Source organism: Sceloporus occidentalis, unplaced genomic scaffold (genome assembly GCF_023333645.1).
Source record: "Sceloporus occidentalis isolate IW3139 unplaced genomic scaffold, rSceOcc1.0.p SCAF_1, whole genome shotgun sequence".
In the NCBI taxonomy this organism is placed as follows: domain Eukaryota; kingdom Metazoa; phylum Chordata; class Lepidosauria; order Squamata; family Phrynosomatidae; genus Sceloporus; species Sceloporus occidentalis.
This window is the reverse complement of record NW_028316981.1, coordinates 178,892,336-178,916,128: the sequence shown is the minus strand read 5'-3', so window position 1 is coordinate 178,916,128 and position 23,793 is coordinate 178,892,336. Positions and strand designations below refer to the sequence as shown.

The 23,793-nt window shown below is 43.0% G+C and overlaps 1 protein-coding gene across 4 annotated transcripts; it reads right to left on the bottom strand.

Moving 5' to 3' along the window:
• Window positions 1-335: 335 nt before the first annotated feature.
• LOC149322879 (WD repeat-containing protein 13) lies at window positions 336-23,491 on the bottom strand. Of its 4 annotated transcripts, none has more exons than XM_089484124.1 (10): window positions 23,413-23,491; window positions 8,673-8,759; window positions 6,711-6,951; window positions 4,893-5,002; window positions 4,532-4,662; window positions 3,631-3,938; window positions 3,034-3,214; window positions 2,800-2,941; window positions 2,559-2,677; window positions 336-2,334 (listed from the first exon to the last, which is right to left on the bottom strand). In XM_089484124.1, exons 2-10 carry the CDS (start codon window positions 8,711-8,713, stop codon window positions 2,150-2,152), a joined length of 1,458 nt encoding a protein of 485 aa, XP_089340250.1. In that variant the 5' UTR covers window positions 8,714-8,759; window positions 23,413-23,491; the 3' UTR covers window positions 336-2,149. The 4 variants fall into 4 exon arrangements, with proteins under 4 accessions (XP_089340250.1, XP_089340265.1, XP_089340243.1 ...); XM_089484139.1 differs by lacking the exon at window positions 23,413-23,491 and adding an exon at window positions 21,340-21,428; XM_089484117.1 differs by lacking the exon at window positions 23,413-23,491 and adding an exon at window positions 15,191-15,384.
• Between the last annotated feature and the right edge of the window lie 302 nt (window positions 23,492-23,793).

The following is a 23,793-nucleotide window of genomic DNA, read 5'->3' as shown; positions in this document are numbered from 1 at the left end:
TAGCTTAGATGACTTAAAAGTGAGTTATGTAATTTTATGGAGGATAAGGCTATCAATTATTATTATTACATGCTAACTCCAAGTTCAGAGATATTGTACCTTTGGAGCCACTGTTGCTCCCAGTAACTGATGAGATTATAATTGCCTTCTTATCTTCACAAGCTTTCAGAGACATCTGGTTAGCTATTATTGGGAAAACAGGAAAACTAAGGAGACCATTTGTCTGATCCAGTAGGATTCTTAATGTGCTTAAAACAAATAGCAGAGTGACTGACTTATTTTGTAACAAATGAAAGAGTACTACAGAGCTTTTATAAAAAAAGCACTGCCAGATGTCAGACATCATTGTTTATTTTGTTAAACTGAGGCTAAGGCAAGTTGCAGGTAGAGGTCATTAGGAATACAGTTAGGTAATCTGTTAGCCCAGCGTTCATTGTGACACTTTTCCTAAAACACATCTGTGATTATGGGAAAATTCTGACCAAAATCCCCATGCTGCTTTTAAAAATTTGTCCCTTTACAGCAGGAGTGGGGAACCTTTGGACATCTTGATGTTGAATTCCAGTTCATGTCATAGCACAGCCAATTGTTAGGGAGAAAGTTGGAATCCAATAGCATGTAGAGGGCCATAGGTTCTCCAGCACTCCGTTATAGACTAATCTTTATTCTTCATTCTCTACCTGATAAATCTTTCTTCTAGAGCTGAATAATGTCATTAAATGCTGGAAGCATTGTTAAACCACTGTTAACATAAATTGTGCTAAATCCCTCATCTGCATACTTGTACATCTCTCACCCCTCCATTACGCTGTGCAGTATGATGCAAAAACGAGGCTGACTTTCACCTCTGAGGTGATGATCCCCTTAGCTCAGCTTATGCTTCTTCATATGATGGTGTTATGGTGCTAATGAAAAACTTTCTAGCATCCCATAACTAAATCCTTATCTTTTGGGTACTTAGCATAAAAATCTATTTGGCCAAGTACCACCTGTCACCTTTTCCGGTAACAAGGACCTTAGAAACATTTTCTCCTAGTTCACAAAAAAGAGAACAAAGCCAAGGTAAAGGACACAATCACAGCAACAATACAGAAGAGTTTCTACATAACTAGTTCCCCACCGCCCACCCTATTACAATGCCATACATGCTGTAGAAGTGGCATAAGGTAACTACATTAAGTAGCTGCAAATTTCAATTTAAACAGACTCCATTTGTTGTAGAACTTAGACTTCGAGGAGCACCTGGGTTTGCATACAGCTGTCAGGAATATTCCAGCCAGAGGTTTTGTAAATTCCAAATACACTATCAGTATTATTTGTAGCAGTCATTGTTGATGTGGAGGAAAAAAACTGTTCATTACCTGTACATCCCCTATTTCAAACTAGGAACGTGTCCATTCAAGTTGGAGATAACATGTTAACAGTCCAATGTACAGATGAGCAAGTGGAATTACTTCCTGTTGCTGGGAAGTCTGTGCACAAAGTTAATGCTATAGAGTTCAGAAGTCTAAGAGACAGACTAGTAATGCAAGCTAATCCTTCAGAATAGATGGCTCAGTGGCACCAGACAGAGGCAAAAGAGAATTTGCATCCTGGTGCTGGATACCCCTGATGTGATGTTCACACTGAGTATGGTGGTGTTTTAACTCATGCTGTGTAAATATTACTGGTCTTCAGTATTTCTAGGCTGGAAGAGGCCATTGTTAGAATGCTAAAGCTGTTTTGCACTGGCAAGGAGTAGACTGCTACTAAATGGAACTTGAACCACGCTGATGAATCAGAAAAGAATCCTTGGAGTTCCGAATCCTATGCTGCCAATTAACCAGCAGCCAAAGGAGCCCTTAATGGCTACTGTAATCAACAGGACACAATCTAGACATTAAACACCATAAACCACAATAAAACAAAATGTTTCCTAGTATTAACCTGGCTCCTTTGTCCGCTGTACACAAGCCCACTACTGAAGCAATGGGTGCTGGTGCACTGTAGAGGTATGCTCAGTACTTTTCTAGCTACAGGAGATGGGGAGGGAACCAGCAAGAAGAAAAAAGGACACCTTTACTCCTCTTCTGAGCTCTTGGCTGTCACCTCAGTTGCCTCCTGAGACAATCTTAAAAGTACTTCCCTACACTTGTCAAGGAAAACAATGCTACTTCTGTTCTCTCTTCCAGACAATAACCATGCCCTTGGCATCACTGGATGCCAAAAGACTCTCATCACAGTTAAAGCTGACGTCCAGCACAGCAGCACTGTGTCCCTGTAGCTTGTTAACGATGGCCTTGGTGGCACGCTCCACATCAAAGAAGTAGACGCACATATCCTCACTGCCGGTCACTAAAATGCACAAAGAAAAGGTATTAGATCTGTTAGCCCTTTATATGAGAGACTGCTAATTCTGATCTTTGTTTCTACCACTGCAGTGATTATGAGCCATTTGTATTGGCAGCCAGGTAAAGTGGGGCAACTGCAGGCTTAGAACTAGCAACTCACAAGAAACTTCAGGGGAGGAATCCCTGTCCTTTATCCCCCTCTGTAATAAAGGTAGGGCCCAATCATACCAACACAAGCTCCCTGACGGAATGACATGAGAGGGCAGAAGATGCTGCGGACAGGATGTGAGTTCTGCTGTATCTGGAAACTTCTCTTAAGCTGGAGTGTTCCTTCATTGTCCACTACCCTGTCAGGGAAGGCAGCAAGGAAAGTTATTGAAACGAGAGGTTAAACGTGTCTCACCCTTTAACTAGAGGCTCATTATAGTATTCTACTTCTAGCATAACAGTGCCATGTAAAACACCATACCTATATAGCAACAGCTTGTTAATACATGCATTGATGAGGAGAGATGGGTCTCGTGCTTCTCTGCTGATCCAGGAGCGGGCTGAGATGCTGGTGATAGAACTGCCCTCATTCACCACCAGACGTTTGGCCTTGGTCAGTTTTCCTGCAGGAGGGGTGATAAGCAGAGGACTATGTTTAAGGCAAAGTGTATCTTGCATAATTCCTGTCAGACTCCCAATCTCATCCTCAGCTCACCTGTTGCCATGTCAAAGAGGAATGAAAATACACTGCCTTTATCATCTCCGGCCCAGAGGATACGTCCAGGGGAGTCAAAAGAGAGAGAGAGGACTCGGCCAGTTAGCTTGCTTGAGCCACCCTTCACTTTTTTCCCTGTTGAAATGTTCACCACATGGAGATTGTGCTTTCCATTTCCCACCTCATGGACAGAAAAAGACAGCAAGTTCATACTACTTCATAGAACTAAACAAAGGAAAATAAGCAACACACATACATTTCCCTGTCCTGCTCTTCCTCACTTTGGGTCTCCCACTTTGATTCACAAAGCAGCTGGAACACCTAGAGAGGGAAAATGTAATACTGCCTATGTTCACTGTCTTGTGACAAGATCATTCCCACCCTACAAAAAGCACTGAAGACCAATAGCATCAGTTCTATACCCCTCTTCCATATTTCTTTCAAATCCACCAGTTCTTTCCTCATCTGCATCATGGGCAGATAAGGACAAGGAGACTCATTATCAAGCAAGCTAGCCTTCTCTAAAGGGGCAATGTCTCAATGCTTCAGTTGCAGAAGGAGCGTATTATCTTAGATATAGTATCATCATTCACTCACCACTGTGAGATTATTGTTCATTGGTTGGAAAGTGCAGCAGAGCAGTTCAGAAGCATCTGGATCTGGAATCTCCCGGATGCACTTCCCATCCTCTGTAGCCCAAATGCGCATTGTGGCATCGAGTGAGGTGGAAACAATGATGTCATTGGAGAGGGACCAGGCAAAGTCAGAAACACCCCGGCTGTGTCCCTTCAGCACCCGCAGCACCACAGGCGGAGTGGGCACCAACTGGCACACTGAAATGGTGCCATCCAGTGAGCAGCAGGCTAGCAGGTGTTTATCATCATTGGCAAACTGAACCTTGGGCACTGCAAAGGAATGGGAAAAACATGGGAAAGGGAGAGAAAGAAGGCTAATTGGACTTTGACAGCCAAGTGCAAGAATACACACACCACGCCCCAGAGCCTAACAAACTAAAACAATTCTTCATTAGTCTTAATTGTTTTTCTACACTCCAGCTACAGACATCCACAGGAACAGGCACCACTTAGAAAACAGTATTGCCTTCCTTCAACACAATTATTAAACTCCAAAGTGTATTTTGAATACTGTTGTGAACAGTGTTGTGAAAGATGGGAGGCGCTGTGCTAGGCTAGAGTATAGTTTCAACAGCACTTAAGTATGCTTACCAGCAAAACTGCCAACTGCAGCCTGTAAAGGCTTTTCCAACCCTCTTGTTATAGCTTAACCTGCACCTTAAGAGAGCAGGAATATTAGTCTTTCTTCTCATAACAAAATTTAGAATATAACCCATTATGGATCTTTCTCTGCAAAGAACTATCCTTGTGTCACTCCAATTTGTATCATCTGTGCTACTAATATGATGCCCTCAAGAGTCAAAAGGGAGTTGCCCAGCAGCTAGTCAACAAACCCCATGCTATCAAATTCATATACTACTCACCAGACTCATCCACATGCTGGTCAAAGATATGGTACATGCCAGCAAAGGCGTAGTTCTCACTTAGCGTAGTATCTCCGGCCATGGCACGGCTGGCTTCTGCCACCGAAGTGGGTACAACACTGCCTGGGGGTCTAAAGGAAGATGCAGCACACTGAGCTACAAGATACACCATGAATTGCAATTCTGGCTGGATGGATAAGGCTAGCTGGAAGTGCAAAGGCGTTCTGAATGCATCACCCATTTCAGAATTCTCATTTACCAACAGCCCTTAATAAAAACTTCAAATTCATTGTCATAGACCATTTAACCAAACTGAAATGAATATGGGACCTTACAGATCAAGTTTCTGTTGGCTGTATACCTCTCATCATACACGACTCGGTTCATTTGAGCCTGCAGCTGGTAGGACCCTCGGCTGACAGAGCGGCGGTGGCCACGAGCACCCAATGCTCTTGGGTCGTCATCAAAATCCTATGATACAACACATAACTGTTACTAATTGTTAACATTTGATGGCAAGAGAGGAGACGACATGTTTCAGGGATGTGCTTTGCTGAAAGGAAGAGAAGGGCAAAGCATGTCCCCCTGGATCAAGGAATTCAGGACAGGAAGCTGCAGCACATAAGAGGAAGCAGCAGCAACATTCAAACAGCACAGTGCTACTACTCATACCTGTAGCCTAATGTTATTTCCTCCTTTTTTGCATGCCCATTTTCTAGGCCTTACAACAGAAAGATTAAGGTCCTTCAGGGGGGGCTACATTTTTAATATTTCCAATAGCTACTTTGCACTGGGCTTTGTCTGTCCTTTCCTGTACATTATCCTATCGCAAATCTTCAACCATAGTTGAAAATTCTTTGAAAAACTAAATATTGGGATCAAAATTGTGCAAAGTGAGTATATGCAGATATACTTAATTTGCACACTTCAGCTGTACACAATGGCTGGAATCTAATTTCTAGTCAAAACTAGGAAACACTGGCAGGATACAAACCGCCGCTTTGTGGCGTTCCCCCGCCGGCGCCATTTGCTCCGTGCGGGAGCTGCAGCAGCCAAACCGCGTGGCTCCCGCGCGGAGCAAAAAAGAAGCTCCATTTCGGAGCTTCTTTTCGCGGCGCACTGATGATGTCGCGAGGCGCCGCTGGCGCATTCGCGACGTCATAGGCGCCGCGACACGTCTGGACGCTATGCGTCCAGTACGTAAAGATGGCGGCGCCCATGTGGAAGGGGCGCCGCCATCTTGTACGTATTGTATACGTACTAGGGTTAGGGGGGTGCGGAAGCACCGCCCCTTCCTAACCCTAGTACGTATACAATACGTACTATATGGCGGTGTGTATCCCGCCATTGGGATTTACATAAGTCTTAGTTGACCATTTGGCAATTGATTTCATGGGTCTAAATTGGGATTAGCAATTGAATTAAGGCCATATAATGTGGGCTTTCTTTGGATGCACATAGTACCTATGGCGGAGTATATGTTCCACCTTGAACTCACCCAATCTCATTTGATTTTGGAAACAAAGCAGAAGCAAGCCTTATTAGCACTTGGATGGAAGACCACCAGAGATTTCTAGGTACAGATAGGAAAGAAGTGAAAAGTTGCTGTCATTCAGTATTGACCCTATAGAGCTAGGTGGTCCAAGGGTCTGACTCTATATAAAGCTTCCTCTATTCCTAAGAGCCTAATGGCAAAGGATGCTATGCTTCATCGAGTATGTGCCCTGTGCTGCAACCAGCAATATGCTTAACAGCAGGGCTAGGCAACTGTGGGAGGCTAAGGGGCCATACTAGCCTCCTAGGAGTCCTTGGGCCAATGTTTTTTGACCCCAAATGCCCAATGCCCTCTATGAGCTGTGGGGGCATTTTCACCATGTTTTTCAATCCCCCTAGATAGTTTAGACCAAGGAGAAGCCATTTTTCAAAGTCACTTCCAGTTTACTTCCAGCTTTTTAAAAAAAGCTCCTACAACACCAAATGAGGGCCATTGGGATACAAAATGGACCCAGAAGGCAGAGCTATATCTAGCCCTGCTTGATGGGAACGAATGTCATCACAGCAGGTGTGGACATCAACATCTCTCCACTAGGGGAATAAGTTTCATTTATATAGTGTATTCCTTGCTGAAATGCACTTGTCTGTTTCTCTGACTGCCCTTCAACCCAGGAGCCCTGGTTACCTCCATGCGGTCAAGGGTGGTGCGACTGCTTCGGACAATGCTGTTGCTGTAGGCACGAAAGCTGCTCTGTTCTGAGAGGGGGCCGTAGCGCTGGGCCAGGAGCTGGCTGCGCAGCCGCAGGTACTGCTTACGGAGCGTGGGATCGTAGCCGGCTTTAGCGTTGTCCCGCAGCAGCTGGCTGCGCCGGCGGATATACTGCGTGCGGAATTGCGGGAAGTTGGGAGTGCGGTATGCGTTGTACCTGCAATGGGGTGGGTGTTTGTGCATCAGCTGCTTGGAGCCTAAACCAAAGTACATTCTGGCTGAGCATGCCCCAGGCCAATGACTCTTCAGCACTATGCTGGGTTAGCACCAACTATAGGGAGAGAATCTCTTTTAGGATTCCCTGCAGCACAGTGCCCTCTATTACAACACTGGGGCCCAAACTCAGCCAGCAATACTGCAATTGTATGTCTAAATACAATTTAGTATGTATACACTAAAGAGATGCACATGGATTACTAGCCTCTGAAATGTTAGCAATCTTTTGCTCCAAAAATCAAGATGGCTGAAACAGCTTCTCTTCCCAAATTTAAGACATGTTTTGAGTTGCTGTTTTAATTCCTGCACTAATTAAAAAGTCAATACCAAAGAATGACCTGTTTATTTCAAGAAATTACTAAGGATAAGACTCGGATTCTATTGGTAGGCTTTAACTAGAAAGGAGACCCATTGAATCCATGGGATTTACATAAATATTGACTTATCATTACATAAATATTGACTTACTTACTTACTGTATTTTAATCCAGATGACTAAGAAGCTGGACTGCAGAAATAATGCAGTTGGACACCACTTGAACTGCCATGGTTCAATGCTATGTAATTCTGAGATTTGTAGTGTTATTTATTTATTTATTTATTTATTTATTTTGTATCCCGCTCTTTTCCCAGGACTGGGACTCAGAGAGGCTTCACAGCATTAAAAACAGTACAATTAAAAACATAAAAATAAAATAAATAAATAAATAAATAATAAGAAGTACATTAAAAAGAATTAAATGATTACAATATTAAAACATATAGTTATTAAAAATAATAAAACATATTTTAAAAAGATAAAAATATAAATAAGAGGGGGGGGGGAAACTGTAACAAATTATCCCAGCCTGTCCTTATAGCAATTCCTTAAATGCTTGTGTGAATAGGTAGGTCTTCACCTGCTGGCAAAAGGCCATCAAGGAGGGAGCCGTTCTGATCTCCCTGGGCAGGGAGTTCCAGACTCTAGGGCCAGCCACCAACAAGGCCCTCTCTCACATCCCCACCAAATGTGTTTGTGATGGTGTTGGGATGGAGAGAAGGGCTTTTCCAGAGGATCTCAAAGTCTGTGCTGGTTCATACCAGGAGAAATGGTCTGCCAAATAGTGTGGACCTGAGCCATGTAGGGCTTTATAGGTAATAACCAGCACCTTGAATTGTGCCCGGAAACAAACTGGCAGCCAATGAAGCTGTTTCAACAGGGGCATCATATGATCTCTGCAATCTGCCCATTAACAACCTGGCAGCAGCTCTTTGAACCAGCTGAATTTTCCGAACACTTTTCAAAGGCAGCCCCATGTAGAGCCCATTACAGTAGTCCAAACGTGATGTAACCAAGGCATGTACCACTGTGGCCAGATCTGGTTTCTCAAGTCTTGTGAGATATTTATCCTTCTCTGCAGAGAGCTCTGACTCCACAGCAAACTACATATTCCAGGACTCCAAACTGCATTATTTCTGCAGTGCAGATCAGACCCAATACATCTAAGTGTTAAACTGTGTTCACAACCATGAGTCTGTATTGTTGACAACCCCCCCCCCCCCCCACATAGCAAAGATGTATCTTTAAGCTAAGACCAACCTGGCTCCATTTTTTGGGTTCTACTTCCTAACAATGAGGTATGGTGCCCCCTTCACCTCTTGGTCCTGCCCCATTGAACTTACCGTGCATCTACAGCCAGCACCTGCTGCCACACTGCTGCCATGCCCCACACTGCCAATGGCCGCTCAGGGGAGCTTGTACGTGGGTGCCTGCAATCAGACAGAGACATCATATCAGATGGGGGGGGAGGGAGTCTGTGATGTTCTAGACTTATGTAGAAAATGTACTTGCAACTATTAGATAAATTAAGGTAAAGTACAGTCAGCCCTCTGTATCCATGGATTCTACATCCACAAATTCAGCCACCCATACCTAATTTGTCTTACAAATAACAAAAGGCAAAATAATGTATTCTACACAACTATTAATGGTACAGGATGCTTCCCTATCCACTTGTGCACTTGGCCACCCTCTGGTCAGCTAGTGAACTCGAGATGTGACAGTAAGCCCAAAAAGGTTGAAATAAATGAGCCTTTCATGGATGGAGGTGCAAGGCAACATCACTATCATTGGCATTCAGAAATAGCAGAGGCATGGGCTATATCAAACATACAGCCCAATACTGTCTACCTGAAAACAGGTGGACAATACAGTTAGTCCTATGTATCCATGGAGTCTGCATCCACAGAATCAACCATTCATGATTTGGAAAAAAATGTTTTTTTTTAAATCCAAAAAGCAAACCTCGATTTTTACCATTTTACATAAGGGGCACCATTTTACTATGCCATTATATAAAATGGGACTTAAGCATCCTTGGATTTTGGTATCTACAGAGGAGCCCTGGAACCAAACCCCAGGGTCCACCGTATAGTTTTGTATGCAATGTGTAGTAAGCTATACAGAAAAGGTCCTTTGGGAGGGGTGAAAGCATGGAATGCTGGGAGTGAATGATGACTGGCTGAATGTCAAGGGATTTTTTAAAGGTTGGTGCAGGGCAGGTAGAGCAGCTTGAAATGTTAGGAGAATTAGCGTCAGAGATAGAGATTAGTTAGAGTCAATGGTAGCATTACAATATAAGTGAGAAAGAGAAAGAAAGATATGTGTTAGAGTTAGCATAATTCAGGATTTATCTGTATTAAATACGTAAGTTTTGATTTATGTTTAATTTTTTTAAAAAAGATTATATGCTTTTGCCTCTAAGAATGCTACTAAAGGCATAATGGAAAGCTTACATTCAGACAAAGGATGCCTGTGATGGCAGCAACTGATCAAATGTGGTAGTGTCCAGTGGGGTGACTAAATGAGTAAAATCTTTCACAGGAATTACAAGGGCATCTAAAAGGTCCCAACATTTGATGCCATAGTGGTGGCATAGGAGGAGAATCTCATGGTTACTGGCAGTGGAGGGGATAAGTGGTAGCTCTCACAGAGACTCCCCACCCCAAAAAAGGGAGGGGAAGGGGATGCACACACACACAAAAACAAAACCCAATGCTAGGAGAACAGGGGCAGCTGGTTTCATACGACCAATCTGCTCTTGGCCTTATGGACCTTCTTTCTGCAGCTGTTCAAGATTGTACAGGAGCCACCCAAGTGCAGGATCTTATTCTCAATAGCAGTAAATCCCTGAGAGAGATCCCACACACCCCAGAAGAAGCATCAATAACACCAAGAGTAGATTTGCCACTTCTGCAACAACGGGCCTACCAGCTGCCTTTGCAGGAGAGATCTGAGCTCAAGAATGCCTGTGTTTATTTGAACTTGCCCTTCCCATTAAAATGCAGAGAAAGTTGTTGTTGTTGTTATTTGTAGTTCTATTGTGGTTCTTTTGCACTTGTACTTTTTGTGTTTTCTTAATAATTAAAAATTATTTTTAAAAAATTAAAATGCAGAGAAAGGATGGGAGATTGCCAATGAATATCAGGTGCTGTAGGTTATAGTTCAGAGGAAGGAACTGGCAAAACCACTTCTGAGTATACTTTATGGAAAAAAAACCCTATGAAATTCATGGAGTCACTATAAGTTGACAGGCAACTTGAAGGCACATACATAGACACAAGGGAGAATACAGACTCTAGTGTTGCTGATGTGTGCCTTCAAGTAGTTTATGATCTATGGTGACCCTAAGGCAACCTTACCAAGGGGTTTTCTTGGTAAGGTTTGTTTAGAGGAGATTTGCCATTGCCTTTCCTGAGTCTGAGAGAATATGACTTGTCCAAGTCACCCAGTGGGTTTCATGGCTGAGCTGGGAATCAAATCCTGGTCTCCAGAATCATGGTCCCACACTCAAACCACTACTATAGTCTTGCTGTCAGTCGTGAAAGGAATATCCTGGCTCCTTCTCAATGTAAAATCCTAGAAAAACAAGTTAATAGAGCAAATGTAAACTGGAACCTTAACATGTGCTCTATTAACCTGCTTTTGTAGGATTTTACATTAAGGAGCCAGGATGTTCCTTCCACAATGGATAGGAAGACTAAAGAGAAGGGATGCATACCAAGGAATCTCCCATGGCACTAGAGCAAGTGTAACAAACTGTCAAATCACAAGGTCTACAACATGACTCTCCATCTACTCCCCCTAACCTAATTATAACTTTAGCCACTCTTGGCAGTATTTCCCTGGAAGGAAGGACTACATTCCCCTCCTCAAATTGCTACAGTAGTTTGTCTAAAGAGGGCCCAATCTACAATCTTAAGAAGTTGTCCACAATGGCCTTAGAGCAATGGTCCCCAAACTGTGCCCTTTAAGAGATTTTAGACTTCAGCTCCCAGAAGCCTCAGCCATGTTGGCCAATAGTCTTGGATTCTAGGAGCTGAAGTCCAAAATTCCTTAAAGGCCAAAAGTTTGGGGACCACTGCCGCTTAGAGCAACCAGATGGGTTGATTTTGTCTGTCTCTAAAGACCCTAATAATCCAGTTACTCATCAGACTTGTAAACCACCCACTAATGGAAGTTCTCTCAGTCTGCCAAAAATAGTAAAAGACAGCAGCAGTGCAATGCAAGAATAACTAAAGAAGCAAAGCATGAATCTGGCAACAGAGATAAAGCAAATGCAGGATTATTTAAGACAAAGTCCTAAGGCAAACCCACACTAGAGTAGATCCATAGGAACAGTGGGATATTCCTCACTATTCAGCTATGGATTATTATGCAGGAGAACAGAGATAAGGGAGTAATGTTGCCAGGTTTTCAAAATATCAATAAGAGACAAATAGAATTTATGAAATGCAAAGTTGACAATCAGGAAGTATCTATTAACAAGTTCATTTTCTACCTACTGTAGATACTGTAACAAATAAAGTATTGATTTCAGATCACTTTGCCACATGTTTCTCTGTCAAATTAATGTACTGTCCATATTCCTATATTACACAATTGCCACATTTCTGTCTTTATGAAGGGCCCAAACTCCCATAATGTGAGATTTTATTTTACTTTAATTTTGTTGGATTCAAACCCTATAAAAGGAAAAGCTTTCCAAGCCTCAAACAGGAGACACCCCTTAGATTAAATTAGGGATTCCCAACCCAAGGTGCCTCCACCCATAGCAGTTTGAGATGAAATTTCAGGGGGTGCGACAAAAGTGGTTTGTGTCACTGAGCAACAAGTCAACACAAGTCAACACTCAATTTTCCCCCTGAATAACTTAGAATCCAATTGCTCAGTTTAGACTTGCATTTTATGCACTGAGTTAAAAGCTTAATCATTAGCAAAATTAAAATTAGGCCTTTACTTTACAATATCATATGCACAGTCTAAATGTATTTACATGTACATAGTTTCATGTGGTTAAAGTGAACATTTAGTAAGATGTTTTTAAAGGAAATTTTAAAAGAATAATGAGAAATTAGACGTCTTCATATGTGACATTACAAGGGGCGTGATTAGGAGTGTGTGGGCTGCACCGGGTGACACACCAAGGGGGTGCTCCCTAAACATGCCTTTTGCCAGAAATGGGCTATGGTATTCTTCCGTAGACAAAAAAGGAGAGGTCCCAGCACCAGGTTTTAAAAACAATTTAAAATTTTAAATTGCCTCAGTAATATCACATTTGAATACGAAGAAGTCTAATTTCTAATTATTCTTTTTAAATGTTCTTTTTAAAAAATCACATCTTACCAAATTTTCACTCTAACCACATGAAACTACACACATGTAAATACACATAGGCTGTGCATATGATATTGTAATGTAAAGGTATAGTTTTAATTTGCTAATTGTTTATCACCCTTACATTCATTGTGCTATAGGGGAATTACCTTTTATGAGTAACATTAGTAGAATCATAGACTCATAGAGTTGGAAGAGACCACAAGGGCCATCCAGTTCAACTCCCTGCCATGCAGGAAATCACAAAGCATCCCTGATTGATGGCCATCCAACCTCTGCTTAAAGACCTCCAAAGAAGGAGACTCCACCACTCTCCAAAGAAGTGTGTTCCACTCTCGAACAGCCCTTACTGTCAGGAAGTTCCTCCTAATGTTAAGGTGGAATCTCCTTTCCTGTAGCTTGCCCCATTGTTCCGTGTTCTAGTCTCTGGAGCAGAAGAAAACAAGCTTGCTCCATCCTTATGACAACCCTTCAAATACTTAAAAACATTACTAAGGATTCTGTATGGTGTGGTATGGGAGAAGGTGGGGGTGACACCATGAGTTACTACACTGGGTGATGCCACTGATACTGGGTGCCCAGATGACCTCCTTTCCCAGGACATGTCCTCCAGTCGAACCTTCTGTCCAGGAGAAATTCCAAATTTTCTCCCCTGTGAGCATGACTAAGAAGCATGAATTTATATTTCCAGGTGAGTCAGCCCTCCATATGTATGGATTTTTTATCCACAGATTCAAGCATCTACGGCTTGCAAGTATTTTTAAAATATACAAATTCCAAAAAGCAAACCTTGATCTTGCCATTTTATTTATGGGACATCATTTTACTATGCCATTGTATTTAATGGCACTTCAGCGTGTGTGTGTGTGTGTGTGTCCTGGAACCAAACCTCTGGATACTAAGGGCCCACTGTATTTAACTTTTATTTGGTCAAGATCTATCTACTACTACTACACACTACTAGATTAATGCAGTTTAACTACCCAGGCTCAGTGCTAGGGAATCCTGGGAATTGTAGTTTATTGTGACACTAGAATACTCTGATAGAGAAGGCTAAATGTTTCACAAAACTACAGTTCCCAGAATTCCTAGCACTGAGCTAGGGCAGTTTAAAGTGGTCTCAGACTGGATCATTTCTGCAGTGCATTTTGGATAGATTTACCATTTGCCCTGGAAAACCAGGAAAATCCCAGACTGCAGGGTTTGAAAAATGTCCCTGCCAGCTGGGCTGGTTGAAGCCACAAACTACAAATCCCAGAATGTAAACTGATGGCAATATATAAATAAATAACTGAAATACAGCAGGCCCTTGGTGAATTCCGTTGCAGTTTGGTTCCAGCCATTCCCCTGCATGGATACCAAAATCCGTGGATGCTGAAGTCCTATTAAATAGAGTTGCACTTGCACAGTCAAATGGTGTCCCTTTTATATACATAAAAAAAATCAAGGTTTGCTTTTTTGGAATATGTGTATTTTTGAAATGGCTGGTTGAATCCATGGAGAAGGGGTGTGTATGTGTCTGACTCTATGCAATGTTCAATATCAAAATGTGGGGTTTTTTTAATAGGAGGTGGTGGTGGGGGGTTTGATAAACCACCCCAATCCTGTCTTGCATACAGTGGTCCCTGCACATTTGCTGGGGTTAGGGGTGAAGGACCCCTGTGAATGTGGGGAAACAGCAAATTTAAAAAAGCACTATTCTTTTTGGGAAGCCGAAGGCTTTCATGATGGTCGGCATCCACAGTTTTTGGTGGGTTTTTCGGGCTATGTGGCCGTGTTCTAGAATAGTTTCTTCCTGATGCTTCGCCAGCAGCTGTGGCTGGCACAGACTTTAACCACAGGAACCAACTCTTCTAGAACATGGCCACATAGCCCAAAAAACCAACTATGGTTGCTGGCCGTGAAAGCCTTCCATATCACAACGATTATTCTTTTTACCTAAGAGAACACCTCTCTAGGAATCCCCAGTGCAACTCTATGGTCAATATCTGCCAGAGGTTGACCACAGAACCATGTTGGGAGGGCCTACAAATGCCTAGAGAAGTGTCTTCTCTAGGGATGTTCTCACTGCAACTCTATGGTCAATTTGGCACCAATAATTTCTCTCTGTATAGAGATTCCTAGAGAGAACCTATCAACGCTCAAAGCCTCAAAAGTCAAAGCCTTAAACCTGGAGGGCCCAATGCACTTTCTGTTTTGTGGAAGAGAATGACGGCCCCCCGCCCCTCCATTCCATTCCATTCGATTCCAGCCTTGGACCTGGGAGGGGGAAACAGTAGGGGGAGCGCCTGGGCCTGTGAAATGGAGGCCCGTTGCTATGGCGACGGGGCAGGGGGTTCGAGGCCTGGGAGGACCGCTCGGCCTCGGCGTCGCCATGGCAACGAGAGCATCCCTGGGGATGGAGAGGCCTAGGGACTAGGCCGCAATCCTTCCTTCTGAACCCGCTTCAGCCTCGGAGGGCAGAACCGCCCAACCCTTTTGGCCCAGGGGCCCCAGGATGGCGGGGCTGCACACGGGGCGGTACCTGCTGCAAAGGCTCCCGGCTTCTCAGTCCCAGCGATGGCCGGCGGCAGGAGGAGGAGGAAGGGAAGGAGGGAAGGAAGAAGGAAGGAAGCAAGGAGGAGGAGCCCCGCAAGGCCCAGCCCGAAGCCAAGAAGGCCGCCTTCCGCCTCCCCAACACCCAAACTCCCTCCTTCTTTGCCAGCCAACAACCAAGCCCCTTCCCTGGTTACTGCCCATATTTTCCGCCTTTACCCATAATAGGAGGAGGAGGAGGAGGAGGGAAGAGCGCCCCTGAGCATGTGCAGAGTGCTTCTGGCCAAGGAGCAAGCGTTGAGCCGGTTGGGGAAGGGAAAGCAGGCTCCAAGGAGGAGGAGGAGTGGAAATAATAAATAACGATAAATTAAGGGACAAAACACACTGTAGCTGTTGTGTCGTTTCAAAAAAATTTTATGTGTGTGTGTATATATATATATATATATATACACACACACACATCTTTTTAAAATGTGTTTTATTCTTGTAATAATTCCTTTTTAATGTACTTTTTTTCTATGGTTTTTAATTAATTAATTAATATAATGTGGTTTTTTTAATATCGTGAAGCAGATTAGAGTCCCAGTTTTAGGGGAAAGAGCAGGATATAAATAAATAAATAATATAATAAATAATATAATCCAGTCTGAGGTCACTTTAACTGCCCTGGCTCAATGCTAGGGGATTCTGGGAGCTGTAGTTTTGTGAGACATTGAGCCACCTCTGTTGGAGTGAGCTCTGGTGCCACAACAAACTACAGATCCCAGGATTTGTTTTGTTTTGGACCTAAGATTGGGAGACGCCACCTCAGTATCCACAGATTCTTTATCCATTATCCACGGCTTGAAAATACACATTTCCAAAAGCAAACTTTGATTTTGCCATTTTATATAATGGACACAATTTTACTATGCCATTGTTATTAATGCAACTTGAGCATCCATGGATTTTGGTGTCCCGGGGGGGGTGGGTGGGTGGGTCCTGGAACCAAACCCCAGCGGATACCAAGGGCCCCACTGTACTAGCAGAAAGCACAGACCTGGAAGGAGTATCAACAATCTGATGAGAAACACAGATGACACCATAGTACTAGCAGAAAATTTCCCAGACCTGGAACAATTACTAAGGAAGATCAAGGAAGAAAGTGCAAAGGCAGGCCTACCATTGAACATGAAGAAAACAAAAATAATCACCATGGAGAATCTACACATATTCAACCTAGACAATGAAGAAATAGAAATAGTTAGCTGGGAGTCTGGGATCAAACATTGATTAGAATGGAGAGGGCAGCCAAGAAACAAGGAGAAGACTAGGAACGAGGAGGGTAGCCATAAAAGAGCTAGACAAGATCTTAAAGAGTAAAGATAGACTATCAAATATACGATTGTATATCAAAATATATACAATAAAGATATACAGTTATGGATGGATGCAAGACCTGGACAGTGAAGAAAATGGACAGGAAGAGAACTCACTTGAGACTTGGTGCTATAGAAGACTGTTGAGAATATGATGGACAAAGAAAGAGGTCCTAGAACAGATCAAACCTGTACTCTTCCTGGAAGCCAAGATGATTAAATTGAGGCTGTTGTGCTTTTGCCACATCATCAGGAAAAGTGAATCATTAATAAAGATAATGATGCTTGGAAAGGTGGAAGGCAGTAGAAAGAGAGGAAGACCACACACCGGACAGCTAAACCTCATCAGGGAGGACACAGGCCTGGGCCTGCAGGACCTGAGCAGAAAGGTTGAGGACAGGGCTTCTTGGAGATGTCTCATCCACAGGGTTGCCATGAGTTGGAGTCGACTCAAGAGCAGTTAAAGACACCCAACAACAAAACGGGAAAGAGCTCTTGAGATAATAATAAATAATAATAATTTGTTTTATTTATATACCTCTATTCCAAAGATCATAGCGGTGAACAGCAAGTAAGCTAATTAGCAAGTAAGCTAATTTGCCCCCAACAGTCTGGGTTCTCATTTTAGCTCAATCCTCGGAAGGATGCAAGCCTGAGTCGAGCTTGGGCCCTTTTGCTGGTCTTGAACTCGCAACTTTGTGGTTTTGAGTGAATGGCTGCAGTACAGGCATTTAACCATTGCGCCACCAGAGATGATGATGATGATGATGATGATATTCATATCCCACCTTTTTTTTTCTAGATTGGGATTCAAAGCAGCTTTCAACAACAAAAAGATACAAAGGTTAAAACACAAACTATCAGAAAAAATTAAAACCATCTTAAAACACACATTAAAATACACAGACACACAAGCACAAGAATTACCAATATCCAGTGCACTGTATAGTCACCCATCAAATGTCTGTCGGAATAGGAAAGTCTTTCCTTATCTGTGAAGAGAAAGCAAGGGAGAGTGCCAGTACAACCTCTCTGGGAAGAGACTTCCAGAGCCTGGGGGCATCATGGGAAAGAGCCTCTCCATGTTCACATCAGAATAGATGTACCCATTACGGAGGTGGGGCAGAGACAACTTAGGGCATCCCCAGCAGATCTTGGAGCACAGGCTGGTTCATAAAGTTTATGAGGTGGGGTTTCCAATGAGACAGAAACCCAAGCCTATTCTGTCTAGAGAGAGAACTCATCGCTCCATGCCTATTTTCTCCTTGGTACTTGCCAGTGGCTCCTCTAAAAGGAGCTTAAGTCAGCCTGGAGAGCATGCCCTCACCCATAATAATCCTAAAATCACGCAAAGCACGCTGTAATTGTTCTTCTGGCAAGATGACAGAAAGACACTTAACTGAGATAAGAGAGCCAAGAGGTTCTATTATAACTTTGTATGGCACAAACATGCACCCTAGAAAGGAGGGGAAGATCATTATGAGGCTGAGCATTGATTAGTTTAAACCCCTAGGCCCTGCTATTTCTTAAGCACATAAACGGTGCAATACAATATGTATCTAGTAGTCAGACAGAAGTCTCACAGAATTCTAGGGGGCTTGCAGGTTCATGGATACAGAATTGCAGCCTAAACTGATGTCGTATTATTGTAGCTAGAACACTAACAACAGCTGTAATACTATGCTGTCATAATATAACAAAGAACAGCATGGTGTAGTGGTTTGAGCATTGGACTACAAGTCTGGAGATCAGGGTTCAAGTCCTTGCTTGGCCATGGAAACCCTCTGGGTGATTTTGGGCAAATCATACCCTCTCAGTCCCAGAAAATCCCATCCGTGGTATTATTATTATTATTATTATTATTATTAACCTTTATTTATGAAGCGCTGTAAATTTACACAGCTCTGTACATGCAATCTTTTTAGTTAGACGGATCCCTGCCCTCGGGCTTACAATCTAAAAAGACATGACACAGAAGGAGAAGGGAGTGGTGGCGGGAAAGGGTAAGAGGTCCAGCAGTTCCTCTCTACCTCCGAGGCCTGGACCAAGGCAGATGGACTGGAGGGAGGGCTTGGCTTCATAATGGATGGTTAATCTTCTTCCAGGGAAAATACATACAAGTAGGATAATACATATACAGTACATAACAATACAAGAAATGGTTTGATAAACAGGCACCAAAAGAACATCAGATAGTAAGCGACAATTATGCAATGCCTGGGAAGGCTTCTCTGAACAGGATGGTTTTCAACTCCGTTTTGAAGCTGGTTAAAGAAGTGATGGCTCTTGCTTGTGGGGGAAGAAGGTCCCAGGAGTGAGGGGCAGCGAGTGAAAAGGGGCGAATCCGGGATGGGGCAGAGGAAATCCTGGGCTGAGACAGGAACCCTTGACTACCAGAACGGAGGGCCCGAGTGGGAAGGTGAGGAGAAAGAAGGTCTGATAAGTAAGGAAGGGCCAGTCCATGGAGGGCTTTGAATGTCGACAGCAGGAGCTTATACTGAATGCAGAAAGGGAGGGGGAGCCAGTGAAGGGATGCCAACACAGGAGAGATGTGGTCAGAGCGGTGGGTGGAAGTGATAATGTGTGCAGCTGAATGCTGGACAGAGATTAAAGGACGGAGGTGAGAAAGAGGAAGCCCAGCCAGGAGGACGTTACAGTAATCCAGTCGTGAGACCACTAAGGCATGGACCAGGATCTTGGCAGTAGAGGCAGAGAGATATGGTCGGATTTTGGCAATATTGTACAAAAAGAATCTACAAGCCTTGGCTGTGGTCTGGATCTGAGGGATACACGACAGAGAAGAGTCAAAGATAAAACCAAGACTGCGGGCTTGCTGGACTGGTTGAATAGAAATGTTGTCCACAGAGACCGAAAAGGAGTGTTGAAGGATGGGCTTAGGAGGAAAGACAAGAAGCTCCGTCTTGGACATGTTGAGCTTCAAACGCCGATGGCGCATCCACTGCGAGACAGCTGTGAGGCAAGACGAAACTTGCTGTTCAAGCCTTGGAGAAAGGTCAGGGGCGGAAAGATACAGCTGGGTGTCATCAGCATACAGATGGTAGGAAAAGCCAAAAGAGCTAATGAGTTTTCCTAAGGACAGTGTGTAGAGAGAAAACAGAAGGGGACCCAGAACAGAGCCCTGGAGAACTCCAACAGATAAGGGGACAGGAGAAGAAGTCAGACCACCAGCAACCACTGCAAAAGATCTGCCAGACAAGTAAGATCTAAACCAGTCGAGAACAGAGTCTGAGAACCCAAGGTCAGAAAGTATATTAACTAGAAGTAGGGTTGCCATAAGTCAGAAAACAACTTGAAGGCACACAGAAATAATAGCAATATATAAGATATTATAAGTAACATTTTATGATTTGTTATCAATTGTTTACTATTACATTTATCTAGTTGTAGATATAGTGCCACTATTCATCATCATCATCATCTTAATTTGTGTTGCACTCTCAGCACTTTCATGATACTTTACAAAGTAACATAAGTAAGGCAAATGATCCTAGCAGCATACAGTTTAAAGTTAGATAATGTGGAAGAAGAAAATAAAATACTAGAAGGTGGGAGACACAAAATTACAGGGATCACAGACGAACTTAGTGTAGTTGCAAAGACACAGGGAACAATTCTAAACAGCCCTATTAGGGAGTAAATCCCAGTAGACATAGTGTGAGTAAGCAGACAGAGAACTGTATTGTCAATCTCTGTGTCAGTGGAAACCCAACACTGTTCAGTTACATATTGCAGAATACCCATAGGTTTTTACCTCTCCTCTGTTACATTAATGGTACTGTTCATTCTGAGCCCTGGTTCAAAAGCCAACTTTAACCTTTAAAAAAAAACACCCAACAACTTGCCATGTCCTGGCATACAGGATGAGTCTCCTTATTCAAAATTCCAAAATCCAAAAATATCCCAAAACCCAAAACTTTTTGCATAGGTGGCTGAGATAGTGACACCTTTGCTTTCTGTTAGTTCAGTGCAATCAGGCTTCATTTTATGCTGAAAATTATTAAAACTATTGTATAAAATTACCTTCAGATGTATAAGAAACAGAAATGAGTTTTGTGTATAGACTTGAGTCCCATCTCCAAGATAGCTCATTACGTATGTATATGCAAATACAGGCATTCCAAAATAAATTTAAAAATCCAAAATGCCAAACATCTCTGGTCCTAAGCATTTTGTATAAGGGAGACTCCACCTTTAATAGAGTACTTCAGAGTACACTCATTCTGCATTTGAACAATCAGCATCTCCTGCAAGATTTACAGGTAATCTTTTGGACTCATGTAGCTTTAATTTTGTTGTGAGGAGGCTTGCCATTGCCTTCTTCTGAGTCAGTGTGACTTGCCCAAGGTCAACCCTTGGGTTTCTATGACCGAGTGTGGATCTGTACCCTGGTCTCCAGAGTTTTTGCCCAATACACAAACCATTACACCACACTGGCTCTCCTTCACCGTTTAACATTAAAAAAACCAAATTTTGCAGAACCATAAGTGGACTTCCAGTCACTTCTAATCCCCTTCCCTGTTGTTTTTATTTGTATATTTATTTTTGGTTGTATTTGAAGGTTCTGGGGCAAAATTGAACAGTGAAGCTGTTTAGGCCTGTTCTGGGTAGAGAGCAAGGAAAGAAGCTAGATTTTGGTATGTATCCAAGCGGAAAGGCCCAAATACCAGCAACCAAACCAACTCTGCCAAGTTTTTCAAAGTGCTCTCTCAGAGGCCATACAAGAGGAAAGTTCAAGTGAGACCAAAGTAAGAAAACTCACTGGAATCTCTTCCAGCTTCTGATGTCCCAACTACTGCTGCTTATAGAGCTTTTCTTCTGAGTCCCAGCCATGGCTAGCCGCTGGATACACCACTCCCAAACAATATACCAGCTGTACCTGCTGGGTTGCAATCTGGGCCTTTATAGAGAGAGGGTGGAGCTGTACTGGAAGGCAGAAAACAGGGTGAACGCCATTCCTCCTTGCCCGCCCTTGCTTGAAGTGTGTTGTCTTTGCAAATCTTGAAGAGCCTGGCACAAGACTGGCTATTGTAAACCCCCACAGGGCACACAAGGTAATGTGTATTGAGTGGAGGCTGTGCCCATTCCCACCCCACAGACAATTGCAGTCCCACTGATTCCAGTGCAACTTGTTAGTCAGCATTTAGGAGAATTGCAGCCTTGAGCATACAATGGTGTACCATGTTTTTATAGCCCTAAAGAGAATGTATTTTATATAGGTAAAGGAAGAACTGTGTGAAGTCGAAGGCTTTCATGGCCGGCATCCATGGTTTTTTGTGGGTTTTTCCGGCTATGTGGCCATGTTCTAGAAGAGTTTCTTCCAGACATTTCGCCAGCATCTGGCTGGAAGAACGGTGTGTTTAAGCCCCTCCTAACATGAGATGGAGCTTTTTCTGGCCTGGGGTGCATCTACACTTTAGAAATAATGCCGTTTGAGATCACTTTAAGTCCCATGCAGGACGCCATCTTACAGAATCCTGGCATTTGTAGTTCTATGAGGCGCTAGCAGTCTGGCAGAAAAGGCCTGTAGAACTACAAATCCCAGAATTCCATAGGATGAAGCTACAGCACTTAAAAGTGGTCTGAAATTCAGTATTTCTATAGTGTAGGTACACACCCAAAGAGAGAAATGGTGGGGCAAATATCACTGAGCCTGAATCCACACTGCAGAAATAATCCAGTTTGACACCACTTTAACATTGCCATGGCTCAATGCTGCGGAATTCTGGAAACTGTAGTTTGTTCTGGCACCAGAACAGAGCATTCTATAGCATTGAACCAAGACAGTTAAGTTGTGTCCAACTAGATTATTTTTGCAGTCCAGATGCAACCTGATATTAGTATGCTATCCAGTGTGCTATGCTGTGTCTTAGACATTAAACTGCTGAATGGACAGTGAAACCTTTTGCCTGCCAAGTGTTTTGGATTACAGCCTTCACAATCCCTTACAATTGGCCATGCTGGCTGGAATGCCTGGGCACTGAAATCCAAGGAGAACTTTCAAACTGAGTATCCATACATTCCCATTGTAAATTGAGCACAGCTACAAGTTCATAAAATCAGAATAAAATATGAAAAACTGCCAACTCTTAGCCTGTGACCAAGTTGTATAAATAATCTTCTGGACCAAGAAAACTCCCTATTCTTCTCTGATGAGGGCCTATAACTCTTGCACCCCTTTACATTTTATTGCCATTCCAAACATGATTCCTTCTGCTTCAGAGGAACAATTTTCTTTCCCACAACAAAACCCTGATGGCCCTTGTGGTCTCTTCCAACTCCACGATTCTATGATTCTATAGCTATACTGGGGGCTACATTGGGGGCGACATTGAGTTGGACTTTTGCATGCTGCTTTTAATCCATGTAAATTAGTGGTCAAAATGGGATCTAGAAGTGAGGCTTATATGTCATATCTTTTGCTGTTTCTATTACATTATTTCTATATTTTGAATAAATTGAAAAAGTCTCCTCTGTAGACACAGAGATTAAAAAAAATGTATTGCTATTATTGTTTTATCAAAGCATGCAATGGATAACCACCCTACTGACTTGGGGGCATATTTTCCCCTGGGAATGGATCCTTTTTCCAAATAAAACAGGAGGTGGCTGGAAGTCTCCTTCCAGTTTTGAAAAAATGGGTATTTTGTATGTTTAACAATGGGGGGTGGGCACTGCAACCTATGTAAAAGGTGAATTACTGTTCCTAGACAGTTCCAGAAGCTCATTCATCTCCCTCACCCCCCAAAATGGTCAGTAAAAGGGATGCCCAGTGAATTTAGAAGGCCACACAAGCAGCCTTGGAAGTCTTCATGTGCCCCAAAGCTACACTCACCTGCCCCCAGCATTGTAAAGTCAGGCTGTGTAATCTTTAATTCTTTAGATGTGTTGGACAGCTGTTGCAGGTGGGAAGGATGGTTGTTGTAGGGCAAATAGATTCCCAGCCTTGCCATAATACATTGTGCAACATGAGAGGGCTACATAGGGGAAGATAAATGCTGTTGCTGATACAACTGCAATAAAAAAGGAGAGTTAGGATAGCAGTTGAGGTTTCAGTTATGTACCCAGGTACCTGGGAGTGAGCCCCAGTTGAACACTGTCATGATGAACAGACATGTACAGGATTGCGTTGTTAATGCCTTGAGCAAATACTATTGGTGTCTGGCATTTAAGGGTAATCAGTACTCAGCCCCCCTCTTTCTACAGCTGTTCACAT